Source organism: Xenopus tropicalis, chromosome 1 (genome assembly GCF_000004195.4).
Source record: "Xenopus tropicalis strain Nigerian chromosome 1, UCB_Xtro_10.0, whole genome shotgun sequence".
Taxonomy (NCBI): domain Eukaryota; kingdom Metazoa; phylum Chordata; class Amphibia; order Anura; family Pipidae; genus Xenopus; species Xenopus tropicalis.
In genome coordinates this window covers 126,655,174-126,670,393 of record NC_030677.2, presented here as the reverse complement: position 1 = coordinate 126,670,393, position 15,220 = coordinate 126,655,174, and the positions used below count along the sequence as shown (strand labels likewise).

At 36.4% G+C, this 15,220-nt stretch overlaps 1 protein-coding gene across 3 annotated transcripts in view; it reads left to right on the top strand.

Moving 5' to 3' along the window:
* Positions 1-15,220, top strand: part of kdm4c (lysine (K)-specific demethylase 4C) — a 114,658-nt gene that overhangs the window by 60,006 nt on the left and 39,432 nt on the right. The window contains exons 9-12 of one of the 3 annotated variants that reach the window (XM_018089300.2): positions 7,220-7,416; positions 8,889-9,118; positions 11,362-11,630; positions 13,885-14,008. In XM_018089300.2, the coding sequence (XP_017944789.1) occupies positions 7,220-7,416; positions 8,889-9,118; positions 11,362-11,630; positions 13,885-14,008 (820 nt within the window). Of the gene's footprint in view, positions 1-7,219; positions 7,417-8,888; positions 9,119-11,280; positions 11,631-13,884; positions 14,009-15,220 lie in introns of all 3 variants that reach the window. The other 2 variants (XM_012952712.3, XM_012952714.3) reach the window with 2 other exon arrangements.

Below are 15,220 nucleotides of genomic sequence, written 5' to 3'. Positions count from 1 at the left end.
CATGCAAACACTGTGGACAGGCAGACAGACAGCTCTGCATTGCAAGAGTGAGCTGAGAGAAGCTCAACTTTTGTTACATGAAGCACCTCCTACCTCTGCCCGACCTGTTTAAAGTGCCTGTATGTGCCTGTATGAGCCCTAGTGTCAACAATGGAAAGTCCGGGCCAAAGCTGTAACTAGGGGTGGGCCAAAGAGACAGATGTATAGAGCGCAATGGTGGGGGGTGGTAGGCACATACCTCTTAGCATGGGGGTGAGGTGACGGCAGAGTTGCCTAAGCAGTAAGGACCACCGTTTCATTGAAAGATCTTTCACAATAAACTTCTCTACATGATGTTTGGATTTCATTTTAACTTCTTGCATTTGAGTGTGTTATATAATTTGTCAAAACAGATGATCAGCTTGCTTGCTAACAAAAGGGCTTTTGAAATGAAATTTAGAGATGCTGACCTTTCTTTATAACTTTGTTTATATTATGCTTTTAATCTTTGCTGCTTAAAAAGAAATGGGCCCAGGGAAATACAGGCCACCTGTAAAAGGAATGAGTTATATGAAAGTGTGCATCTTTCATTTAATCTTCTATGCCAATAATATTGATACATGATAAATGATAACTTGATGGTATACATCATTGTCATTGCAATGCTCCGTTCTCAAGTATAAATTTAAAGAGAAGTAATACAAGTGTTTGCTCCTGCTGCTGGACTTCAGATAAGCTTTCATCACATTTTCACTGTCATCTTTTTCAGATTATAGCTTTGGGTTTTATGATGGTATATCTAAAATCTTGGTGTATTCCTTCTTGCTTCAATTTGAGGTTCTAAAAATATTGATGGAAATTGGCCTTTCTGTTGATATATTGTAGGCACTGAGGCAGGTAGAGCAGCACTACAGTGTGCATTTATGTATCAAGTACACTCAGTTGTAAAAATAGAGATTTTAAGTTGGTTTCCCTTACCCTTACAGAATTTATAGGTTAAGGTAAGAGAACTGACTTGGTAAAGTTAAAAAACTACTGCCTACTGCACACTTCTCATCTGTGCAGAGGTGCACAATCTGCCAGCATCTAATAGAAAGAGTGCTGCACACAGGGGCTTGATGCAAAAGAAAAAATGTTTTTATTGAAAAAATTCCAACATTTCAAGCACGACCAGTGCTTTTATATCTTGGAATCAAACATTAGCAGAGAATGACGGCACTCATAGGATTTTCACAATAAAGAAAAAGAAAATAAAAAATCACATGTCAAATGGGAATGGCGAGGTTTTGTGGATCCAATGTTTCAGTCCATTACTTGGACTTTCGTCGGGGAAAGTAAACAGAATACGTACCAGCATTTAAATGCGTGTTTAGGCGGGAAAAATCATATTGCTAGTTAACTGTACACAAACGGAAATAATATGCGTGAATAGCGTGAAAAGAAAAGAAATTGAGAAAATAGTAAAAGTACGGGTTATGTGCCAGGCATGGCTATATTAACATTTAGCCATGTGGGATCGCAAACCTGATGCCGTGAGTGCTTTCTATGCTTTGTTGGTCAGCACCCGGCTAATACAGGTATAGGACCCGTTATCCAGAATGCTTTGGACCAAGGAAATTTCCGTAATTTGGATCTTCATACCTTAAGTCTGCTAAAAATCAATAAAACATTTATTAACCCCAGTAGGATTGTTTTGCATCCAATAAGGATTATTTATATCTTAGTTGGGATCAATTACAAGGTACTGTTTTATTACTACAGAGAAAAAGGAAATCAGTTTTAAAATTCTGAATTAGTTGATTAGTGGTGAGTGCTGATGACTATTATTCTATTTTAAACAACAGTGTTTGGCGGGAACACCAACGGACAATAACGTGAACGTGTGGGACACCCCCCCCAAAGATGCAAATTTGATGACATCAGACAATACATGTACACAATCAACCCCAAACTCACGAAATACAACAAATAATATAATAAAGAGATCAAAATAAACGAAACAGAAAGTGCTAATGTGCATTGCCAACAAGAAAGAAAACAATGTAACTTAATATAAGTAAGGAACATAGTAATAAAAAGAGCGAGATAAACCTGTGTGCCTACATGGTAGGATAAGGGTAAGTGATTTGGTAGCGCTAATCATAACCGGGTCATGGTCCCTTGTTAGGCGTTATTATTAAAATAAAGACAAGTAAATCTCCCGAACATTAGAGCTTGCTATGCCATAGCCACAAGCTGTCGGAAGGAAAAAAGCTCATGGAAACAGAAGCTAAAGCATATAACCAATATATATAATGTATAAAGCTTTATACCTTCCTCCAAGCATCTGTATATATATATATATATATATGTATATATATATATATATGTATATATATATATATATGTATATACACACACACACACACACACACACACACACACATACAGTATATATATATATATATATATATATATATATATACACACCCATATATATATACACACACACACACACACACATTAATAGTGTCATCAAAATATCAGAGTTACAACAAGGCAATGTTAATGTTGCTTAAGTAGCCATGACAACAAATGAAACCCTTTTATGCACGGAATTGAAAATGAATGCTATTGAAAAGCTGACATGAGTCCAGATGAAAAATTGCAGAAACAATGAAAATGCTGAATTCAGTTGGATTGTTCAATTATTTTTTTCTCTTGCTGATTAAAGTTTTTGGGTTTAGCAATTAAAAGTTTTAATTACTCTTAATAGCCATAAAAAGCAATGACTACTAGAGGGTGTTAGGATTATGCAGTCTTTGCAGGAAAAGTTTCATGATACCATCACAAGGCAGACTAGATTAAATATTAGTAAATTAGCTTTGCAATTATCAGAAACCTCCATACATATAATAAAAGCCTAAATTAAAATTGCAATGATTGTAGTAAAAGCTTGAGAAAAAGCAATGTGATTATATCATCTCTGGCAACCTCTTATTTATGTGTGTGTTTTGGTATGGAGGTATTAGATATATATGTTTTATATGCAATTTAAGCCAATGAAAAATTTGGCAGATATTTATCTATGGCCTAAAGACACAACTAAAGGTCATTGGGTCCAATAATCAAGGAGAAACAACCACAAGATTTACTCCTATTATCAGCATTTTCTCTGTGCTACAAGGATAAAAATATTTTTTTTGTGGGCCAAGCAGTCATTAGGTGAGAAAAGGGGTTTTCGTACAAAACATCTTTTAGTTATTTTAAAGCAATAATATATAGAATTTGTCATGTTCATTTTAAAACTGAATCTCAGAAAACACTGCCATAGTAGATTCTGAGACATGTTATACATTGAGAGAGAGTAGTGTGCAATTCTACGTTATAGTTCTGCTTCCTTTGTCTGGTATGTTTGTTACTTTGCCTCCCCTTGTTTTATTTAAATTGCCAAATAGACTTTCCTTCTCCATTAAACAGGTTAAACAGGTAAAACTTTCCAGCTTAAAAATCTGATTTTATAAAATATTCCCTGATAGTGTGGAAGTGATAGTGTGTGTGTATGTATATTTATCTATTTATTTATCTATCTATCTATCTATATCTATCTATCTATATATATATATATATATATATAATATATATATATATATATATAACTCCAAAAAATCAGGTGCACACCAGGATATTCATTTAGAGATAAAACATTCTTTTTATTTAATCATGCCAATAAAAAATAGGCCTATTTTTTATTGGCATGATTAAATAAAAAGAATGTTTTATCTCTAAATGAATATCCTGGTGTGCACCTGATTTTTTGGAGTTCTGGATAACTAATACACGGAGGTAGCACCCAGGTAACTTACGTTAATGATTTGGTGTGCTGAAATATATATATATCAACCTGTTGACTGTATCTTAATAAACTTTTTTTTTTGTGGTGAGTTTTTGAAGTTATGTTCAGACAATGCTGCAAGTATGTGTCAGAACGATTGATAGGGAATTAAAATAGCAGCAGCATCTCTTTCAATTTAGTTTCATTCAGTACCCAGGAACACAGTTTTCCCCACTTACATTTAGCCAGTCAAGCAGCACCAGAGAATGATTTTTGCATGTTTTAATGGATGATTGCTGCAGCATTCATTTTTTGTACTTTGAAGGTAGATCATATTTCTACATATTGAAAATAATCAGCGGTAATGTCCTTTAAACAGTTGTGTTTTAGCTTGTTTATATGGTTAACATTGTTACATAAACGGTAAATAGCTGTTTTTTAACTAAAAGTGCTAAGCTTGTTGAAGCTGTTTGAAGTTTATTAAAGGTACCTTAAAAATAATTGCAAGTTATATTCTGTTATGCTAGTTAGGCAAAACAGATTTTACTTAGACTATATAAACTATATAAATGTTGTTTGGAATTTACAATTGCAGCAAGCAATAAAATCTGGTTTATGTGCCACAATGCGCACAATACACAATTATAGGCGGTGAGGAGGGTGGGAAATGTGAGTCGTACAGTGATATCTAGGAAGTACAGAATGCAAAGTGAGCCTCAGGCATAGAGGTGGAGAAGGCAAAGTATGATTGACAGCTGAGTTTTCAGATTGATTTTATAACAGGAATGGATGATTTAATTTAAAAAAAAAAAAAAAAAGTATTTGTGTTTCATGGTTCATTTGAAAAGTTCTTTTATTACGCAGGTCTTTTTTTGGGGGGTAACAGGTCCCCTATAATCACAAAAATGTACATTTTTGAAAATCTCAGAACTTATGAAAATTGATGACTGGTGTGATAAACTTCAACGTACTTTCTGCAGTTCAACTTCCTGGGTTTGCCATGTCATCTGTTCAACCTTATCTTAAACAACATTTTGGTGTATTAAAGAAACACATAATTGGCCCATGTCCAACAAACTGCTAGATTTCTGTTCAATGTTTATGTTTATAAAGGTATTAGGAGCAATGACAGACGTTAAAAAATTTGATACCGCTGGCTACAAATCTCCTCGAAAATGCCTTGCTATAGACATATAACATTACTTGAGGCGATGTGAAATAAACGTGGGAAATTCCCTCTCTCCGCAATTTCCTGCGATTAAATCCTTGAGAAATGTGTTACCTGCAGCGATCCCAGTGTTAGTTTATGGCATGGCATTTCAAGGAGATTTGTAGCCAGAGGTAGCGATTTTTTTAACGTTGACTACAAATATCCCCTTGTGGTGTTTTCCTAAGAAAATCTCTATTCCAGCTATGTACTTATGTCATTTCCATCCCCCAAGCAGTCTGGCAAAATTTCAGTGCTGGCAAAATTGATTTCATTTGTACAGGTTTGTTCCATTGTTCAGCAACTACTTTATCTTTTAAGCATCAATAATTGTCTTGTAATCCTGCATATAGTTAATGTAATGCCACCTGCAATTATTCACTTTGAAGCATCGTACGTGGTTCTTCATGGTGAGGGCAGTGAGGTTTCGAAATTCCCTGCCAGATGATAATGTGATGTAGGGCTGGGCGATATACCGTTTAATACCGAATACCGGTGTTTTTTTTAAAAACTATATTCATTTTTCAGATACCGCAATACCGGGGTGTCAGGGTACTCACCCGTGCGGGCCGGTCTCGCGTGCGTCAAAGCGCACGTACATGTCAAAGCGTGCACGTCCGTAACGCGCTGGCGGCGCCGGTTCTGCACATGCGTGGGGGGTATTTAAAGCTATCAAACGCTTCCTCCTGTGCTATGTTGTCTGCGGCCTTGCCTGGGAAACTAAGCCTGCCTGATTTACCTTACGACTTTCTGTTGCCGATCCTTCGCTTGCCTGACTCTGATTTTCAATACTGCAGTAATTATTCTCTAATTTATTAGGAAATGGGGTTAACACCTAATCATGCATGGAAAAAAAAAATACCGTCAAATACCGTGACACCGATATAATTTTGAAAAATACCGTGATATAAATTTTTGGTCATACCGCCCAGCTCTAATGTGATGGCAGATTTTATTAATGCTTTTAAAAGTGGCTTGGATGATTTCCTGAACAAGCATTAAAGGCTATTGTGATACTAAAATCTGAAATTAGTATGGATACTGGTGTATATAGTTTATATATGTGAGTGTCGATTGGTTGATCTAAGTATTTGTATATGTGCACTGGGGTTTCTTTAAAGCAGGGGCGGCCAATACGTCGATCGTAATCCACCAGTCGATCCCCCATGGATTTCTGGTGGACCGCAAACAAGCCGTGGATGGGGAAGTGCTCGGCAATCTGCGTCGGACCGGCCGATCACGACCAAAGAAAGTCCGTCCACCCCTGCTTTAAAGGGTTGAAATTGTTGGACTTTGGTCTTTTTTTTCAACCGAACTTAAATATGTTTCTATGTAACTTATCTTTCATAGTTTAGCAGGCTTACAACAGTGTTGTCCTTCCCAGTTTTGACTATACTTAATTATTCATAGTCAAATTTGATTGAATTTTTACTGAAATATTTGTGGTAATTTTCTCCATTCACAGCATTCTTCAACCATTTGTTGTCTTAGGTGACTCCTCAAATATTTTTTTGTGATACAGACAGTTATCTGTATCCCATATTTCTATGGTTTCTTGGTAGATGTGAGCTGGGGAGATTAATCTTCCAATTAAATGAAGAGTGTTTCATATGTCAAAAATTGTTACATGGGGAATGCAAAAACTGTGCACCTTTTATCTTTGCACATCATTATTTGTCCTTATTTTGCTACCTTTTAAATATAGCAAGCCTTCCCAAACAGAATATTTCCTATTTGTTAAATTAATAGTACACCCCCCCCCCCCCCCCCATTTTCTAAAATGAATATATTTTATGTTTCCCTCTTACGTTTTACAGAGCAGCTCTCTCACTTGGTAGCTGATGATCTAATATTTTTTTTATCTGTTACATTAGTAGATACATTGCTCAGCAGCAATGGTTTCAGGTCTAACATAGGCATATATATTATAGTGTGTAAGCCAACATCACTGTTGATGTTGCCTGTAGCAACCTATCAGATCTTTGTTTTTGTTTCCTAACTTGTAGTTGATGGTTAAATTCTAATTGCCGATTGGTTGGTATGGGCAACATCACCGGTGATGTTGGCTTACACACTATAATAAATATGCCCCTTCTGAAGTGTGCTTGCCGAGCTGTACTAAAGTCTGTCACAAAAGCTGTTACAGTTGATACATTATAGCTGGCTTTAAGGAGTATCCCAAATAAACATCTTGGTTTCTTTTTTTTTTGTGGTTACAGTGTTCTTGCAGCAATGATATGGTTAAAATCTCCATGGATATATTTGTAAAGATATTTCAGAAAAGTAGATATCAGCTATGGAAACAAGGGAAGGATATCTGCACAATTGATCACACAAAACCAACAACTGGACCAACGCCAGAAGTAATAGCCTGGAATATGAAGCGAAGTCGGAGGAAGAAAGGGGCTCTCAAGAGGTTTGACCATGTTGAATGTCTTCTCTGTATTAGAATTCTGTTATGTATAACGTTTAGAAAACCTCTCGGTTCTTCTGAAGTTATTACTCTCAGCTGAGATAAAAACATAATATTTTACTGCATTAATTTTAAAGCTAAAGCTACATTTCATACACAGTAATATCCATGAACAAATATTTTACTTTATATCTTTTTTGTACTCCCTTTGGCCACTTTTTCTTAGTGTCTTTAATATGGCTTATTTGAAATCCTAACCTTGTTATTGCAGGGTGTTAACTGCTTCAGTATCCTATCCTTTACTAAAACATTGAAACCTGATTGCAACTAACACACTCCTTCTGGGCTTTTACTAGGTGCCCCTTTCTTTTCTCATACACTCCCCTTATAAATAATTCCAAAACAAAAATGCACAAAGTTTAAGTGCAGTACCAACAGCAGACAGTACGATGTTTACTTTTAAACAGGTTATTAGTAAATGCTACCTGCTTACTGTAAGTGGTCAGAACTGGAGCAAACCTTTCATTACATATGTGCCCCCCACAGATCACAACACAGCTCATTTACTATTTGGGGCTAAGTTTTTTGCTTACAATGTGCCTTGTTTCCCCACACTCCTTTATAGGACCTAGTTTTGTCTTTGTGCCTCATGAATGGAGCTTCAGCAGTTGTATCTGACAGGGGATTATATTACTGTCAGTTGCATTCTGACAATTAAGGGGCATGCACGTGAGTGGCACATATACAGTCACATCCACACTTCCTACATGGTCGTCATTCATGATTCAGTGTAGGAGTGCCTGTGCGTGCAAGGTGCATCTTGAGCCCATTACTTCACTCTGCTTTAAAATCCCAAATACAGAGTTCAATAAAAATGTGATAATTTCTTATCAGTTTATATTTTAAAACATCTACAGAGTAGGTCCATGACAATATTGAAGTAATACATAACAGGATAATGATCCATATATAATATTGTATTTGCATATTAATTTACAAGATAATTTGGTTTGCACCAGTATAGTTTACTTTACTGCATAAAGTGTCTGTGCATAAAGGATTTAAACTTTGTGTTGATTCTTTATTTGTACATTTGCCTTCATCTGCCAATCAACAGAATTGTTACAAACTTCTGATCAGCCTTCAGTGAATGCCTTGAATGAATTTCTCCTTTTAAGAGGTTATGTTAAAGTTTGAAGGATTGCCATTTACTATTATTAAAAATTAACTTCTATCTTTAAGAACTTAACAAAGGTCATTTAACTTAACATGGAAACTTGTTTAACTTTGATAGAGGATTACAAAGTAGCAAAATCAGTGTCAAATCTGTGACATAATAAATTCTAAACACTATCAGCAACACGAAAATGACAGTTTTGTGCTAGTTTATTAAGGTGAAATACATTTATATTGGAAGATGTTTTATCTTATCCTAGCCAGGCATTCTAATCTGACAACAGTATCTTCCATTACAGCCTTCAGCATACTAGATCTCGTTCTAAGAAGCTTAAGACTCCGGAGGACAAGAAAACTGTGGTAGCAGGGGCAGAAATCTTAGCTACTGAAGCTACAGATGACTTCAAGGTCAACAACAAACCTACAGTAAAAGTGGAGCTAGAAGACAAAGAAAAACCTAGTGGGTGTATGGAGATTATTAAAGAAGAGAATGTGAATCAAAGTGGCTCAAATATTATCCAGGCTTCAGGTGAGAGAATTTGAATTAAAACTATTAAAGTATAGACTAGGATGTTTAACTGATACAGTCAGTACATTTGTGCTGTGCGGTGAAGTACTACTTTATTTGCAGTAATTTGGCCAGACCAGGGATAACTTTGATGCAGTTGGCCAACTGCAATATATTGATGAGCAATCCCTGTTTAGTTAAAAGGGGGCTGTTTTTCAGCAGCTTTATGCACAAAACATCTTATTGTCCTGGGTGTATTTTAGGTGGTTAAGGTTTCCTGAGCAACCGTAACTTTCCTGAAAGTTATGGTACCCCTCCAAACTGTGTGTTAGCTGAGCAAACCTTTTTTTATTGCCTCAAAATGACTGCCATTTGGGGCGGCTAAGAATTTTCCCTGTATAGTCAGAAACATTATATCTGAGCAACACACATTAGTGCATTTCAGAGTTTGACTAGCTACCCAACTGTGACAGGCATATGGGCTTACAAAGTGGTCTATTCTACTCAAACCATGCAGAGCAGAAATAGACACGTGTGTCATTTCCAAAGATGATGATGATGCTGCTGTTTTACCATGCTATGTGCAGCTAATCAAGTGATAACCAGCTGCTGTTTTACATGACTGTGTGCAGTTAAACAAGTTATAACCAGCAAAGAAGACACATATAGGGTACAGTACCACACAATATATTTTTCGAATGGCAAATTTAACCTACACAACATTTTATCTTGGCTTACTATATGGTATAAGTGGCATTGCCATAATATTTCCAATATATACCCTCCAGTATGTCTGCCACAGATACACCTGCCCCTACAGAGCCAAGAAGGCCCCAGGGGACAACAAATGAAGACAACATTTGTGCTGATTGCCAGCCTGGTCCACCAGTACCCTCACCACAGATTCCCCAGCACAAGGACATTAGTATTGACAATATGGACCAGTACTCAGATTGCACTAAACCTTGATTACCTCCATCTCAATTAGAGGGTAAACCGGCAAAGGTTGACTACACAATAGCAGGCCTAAATATACTACCCTAACAAAAGAAATATGCTGCCTTTTGTGATCCTGTGGATAGATGAATTGAGGCAACACCATGTAAGGGTTTTTTTCCATACACTTAAATACAGAGGTGACAAATGCTTTTGAACAAGAGTTTGCCAAAAGAGTGGATCTTTCCCTGATATGCCCAGCTTCAGATGGGCAGGCCCTGGGGCCAAACGGTCAGATCATAATGATGGCAAATAAAGGATTCAATGAGGACCGCATCAATGCACCAATGCGGTCCTTACCCTAACAAGATTTTTACCTGCTTGAATGACTGGAAGAATTTTGGCCAGATATTAGTCAAACATTTGGAGAGCCCCATAAACGGGCCAGTGGGCTGCTGATTCAGTCCGAAAAAATGAAGACAGCAGCCTATATTGGGCTGTGTGTTGCCTCCTCTAGAGTCCAGGCTTACTTGAAAAGGATTTTTTGGTAAGTCCACAATCCTCTTTTCTGATACAGTGCAGGGAACGTCAGTAATTCCTCAACGGAAGAAGGAAGTGTGCAAAGTGCATACTGCCTTCCCCTTAACTAAACGACCACTGCAATATTATTAAGGCTTTCTTCATTTTAATATTGACCATTTTAGAGAGAAAAAAATAAGGAAAGGTCAAAAACCATTGCTTGCTTACGCCTATGGTTTATTGTGCAGGCATAAGCAAGCATGTTACCATCTGTTTATATGTAAGAGCTAATAAGCACAAAGTATTTCTCTTTTGTGGACAAGGTAAGTGTAATTTACCATGGAAGGTAATACTGATAGCAGATAATGTTTACAAGTAGGCTTTATTTTTCGCATTATTTGCTATTTTTTCAGCAGTTTAGCAATTTTTTTTGCTGAAGCGAAATGGTATAGTTTCGCTCATCACCATACATGAGTAGTCCCAGAAGCCCTACTTTAATATATTTCCTAGAAACTGGAACATATTTGAGTAAATTTTCACTGTTTTAACATCTTAAACTATGACTTCCTAAGCAGGCTCAACCTGTTAAAAACAACAACAGTAAAACAAAGCAGTTTATTTACAACGTAATTATACCTCTACTGTCTGGTCTAAAATAATGTTGGTTGTGAAGCTATGCTGCAAACTGCATCTTTAAGTGTATTAATTAGCCTTAATTTTGTGGTCAGCAGGGTCGGGATCCAGTCTTAAAGAGGAGGAAGTACATCAAGAACAGCATGGTGACACTAAACTCAATTTGGCTTCTTCAGGTTCAGAAGAATTGCCTGGCACTTTTGCCACTTCTGCTGTCCAAGAGGGCAGACATACAGAGCACGAGACTGAGAAGAATGCATTATACCCGAATTCACAAGACTACCATCCCTCAGAACTTGAGAGTACAGAGAAAGACGACACAATTAGCAATTCCAGTGAGGAAGATACCAGTGACCTTGATATTGCTGAAAATGGCCTCGAACCTGGAGAAATTCCTAATATGATTAATGATGAGAAACAGGTCTCTGAAATCTCCAGTCAGTGTGTAAGAACTAATCATTTTTGTTTTATTTATTTTCAGTCCTTTTGAGCAGCTGTTAGTAGATCCATAAGAGTATAAGCCTAACCTCATTAATGTTTTAGAGATGATATTATACTTGCTCATTTACTGAAACGGACAGAGCATTAATCATTATAAAGCAAGATGGATTTGATTGTACAGCTCTGACAGCCAGTCTGCTGTACTTGTAAAATTAACCACTATCAGCATAAATCATTGGGCTACGGTGAGCACCATCTATGACAAGCTTGCTATCATGTGCATATATGTACTGCCCTCAAGAACAAACTATGGCTTCATATCAAAAGTAAAAATGTTTGTACATTTTTGTTATAAATCTTAACCCATACTTTTTCAGATTCTATACTGTAGTGCCAGAGCACTTACAGTGATCACTTGTTTAATCTGCAAACATAAACGCACTACATATTTATATAATGTTTTATCCATAGTCAGACTTTTATCTGAAAACTTTTAGGATAGGGTACTACTTTCAGGCGTCATCGAGCACACAAAACTAGTATGCTTATGAATAACTTTAGAGATTACTTATTTAGAACTTTGCGTTACACCTTATCTTTTTTAAGCAACTTGTGTGAAATCTCACAGGTTAGTCACTTTGAAATGGAAAATAGTACCCCCTTTGTTTTGTGTGGATGGACAATAAGAAATGATAGGAATCATATACTGCCTTCCCCCCATATCATCTGATTTGTTTAGCCTTCCAGTCTTTGTTTAGATGCCCTTATTATTTTGAGTGATTAATGTGAAATCTAAAGTAGATGCGTGATATCTGTAATAGAGAAGATCTGGGGCCTAGGGTTTATCAGAGAAAGGGTATTTAATTTGCAGCACAATACCTAAAGCATACTTAATTAGTTGAAGCAGTAAAATTAAGCCGTAACTAAGATTGTTTTGCCATCAACATATTTTGATGACAAATTAGCCCAATGTGAAAACTGTTTATTTAAGCAGGACTCTATGGGAATCTGCATTCCAGAGATTTTTATGTAATTAGTAGAGAACTGTTAAAGCCACACACTGGTGTATGTGAAAAAATAAAAATTTCTAGGTGTCACCCTTTTCACCATTCGCGGTTTTTTGACCACTTAGCCTGTTTGAAGTCCTCTAAATTTTACCATACATAGATTCATATGGTTGGATAGTCTAGCCAGCTTGGGCTGCATGATCATTGCCTCTACAGGCATCACGGTAGGTAATTTGAACAGACTGTTCAAACAGATATTCTGGGCTAGGATTACACACTGATAGTAAAATAGCATTTTTGTACTAAAACCCATATATGATCCTCTGTACAACACCAGCATAATATGAACATTTTGCTGGCTTGAAACTTGCTGAATTTGGAGGAGGCACAAACCACCTAGTTTGCATTAGGTGCCAAATTTGAATTTTAATTACACTTACGGCAGATTTATGAATATTTGAGAATTCATATCTCTGATTTAAGAAAGAATGTGGAGAAAAACACAATCAAGATAGCAATTTATTAAAGAAAGAAATTGCATAAGGAAACTTGGCCAGTAAACACTGCTGGGTTTCTATAGAAGTTAATGAAAATTGTCAAGCAGCAAAATTGTTAAGAAAATTGAAATTTAACCCAGTTTATTACAATTCAGTCACAATTTTCAGTCTATTAAAAAAGAGAGGAACTATCTGTTTTTTGTTTGTATGCAATGTTTTTTTTTTTGCACTCAACCACAAATATTCTGTTGGAGATTTTTTATAACTATACTAGTTCTCCCTGGGTTTTTTTTCACTCTAAAAAATTGCTAAATAAATTATTTTTAGGATAATTAAGATAACTGAAGTGTGTGTATAAATATACAAAGTATTCTAGGAGATTTGTACTGCCGCTACTTAGAGACTTTTGCTGACAGGTTAAAGGCATAAGGGCGACTTTGGCAAATTGCGCCGCAGCGTATGCCATCTCGCCGGCAATTTACATTCTAGCCAGTGGGATGGCATTTCGGGGAGATTAGTCGCCCGCGACAAGGGAGTTTTGTTGCGACGCGGCTAATCGCCCCGTGTGTCACAGCCCTAATGCAGGCCAGCTAAAATTCTTCCACATCTGAGGTCTGTATCTTAGAATAGATATGGGGGAATTAATTGAAGGATTTACTGGCAGTAGAATCTCACTAATCCCTTTTACACTGACTCTCAGTAGTCAAGGTGGCATGTGATTGTCTCAAACCCAATTGAAATTTGATATTAACAGGCTACACATTTGGGAGAAAAGAGTGGGAAGCAGAAACAGACCACAAAGAGCAGAAGACTTCCACTAAGCAATCCTCCATGCGGGTCTTCAATGATGGTTATTAAGGAAGATGTCAGTGATGGAGGTACGTCATTTGTGTTTAGTCATGTTTTGATTAAAAATAAAGCAACTTCCATTTATGCATTTTCAAAGATTGCACAATGTGAGAATAACTCACAATAGATACACAGAAGGGGGTTGTGGGAGCACTTCAAGGCTAAATAGAGTATACAAATACAATGGAAGTGCGACTGGTCTGGCAAAATTAACTACAAGCATACAAAAAAAAAACCCATTATACTTAGTTTTTATGCAACCAAAACCTACCTCCTTAGCAGAAATTAAAAAATGAGCACCTGCTTTGAGGCCACTGGGAGCAACATCCAAGGGGTTGGTGAGCAACAAGTTGCTCACAAGCCACTGGTTGGGGAACACTGGTCTAGATGAACCAAGTGATTTGGAATCAGCCTTATTTGGCCATTTATTGGGGTACTTACAAGTATTTCTTGCCAATGTATATCCAACTGTATGTTTCAGTTTTGCATCTATGGACATTATCTAACCCTTTCACTGCCAGATGATTTGGTCACGGCAGAACTTTTATTGCCAGAATGTGTTTGAATTTTTATATAATTCGACTTCTTTAACTAGATATAGGGTTTTTTAAATGGCAAAAAAAGCGAAAAACGTATTATTTATATTTATTATTTTATGCACGAAAATTCAATTGATTTGGAAGGTCCCATGTCTTCTGAATGCCTAAATAGCAAATACTTATAGTTTTATGGAGATTCCTCACTTGTATAGGTCAAAAACTTCCAGCAGTACATTACCAGCTTTCCAAAGCACTTCTCCAGAAAGCTTCATACTTTAGATTTCAAGGCCCAAAATTCCATTAAAAGAAGGTTTATCCCAAAAAACTGTACATTTTTGGAAAGAGGAGATGCTGGGGAATCCAGAATAGGTAAAACTGTCTGTCTACTCCAAACTACCAAGTTGCAATGCTTTCCTAAATTTATTCGTTTTTGTAAAAAATGTGTGATTTTTTTTTTTTAAAATAGCTTTAAAGCTTCCAGTCTATAGTTATAGTAAGTTATTCGGTAAAAACATCCTAAATATGAATGCCATGGGTCCACTAAACAGTTTGATGCCCAATGTGCATAGGTTTACCTAAGTATGTGGAATATATATCATAATACTTCTATATGATCTATCATTTCTGTCAACAGCTTTTGCAAAATCAACAAATTTACATAATTTTATGTGGGATAAAGCTACAAAAAATTATGCTTATCCC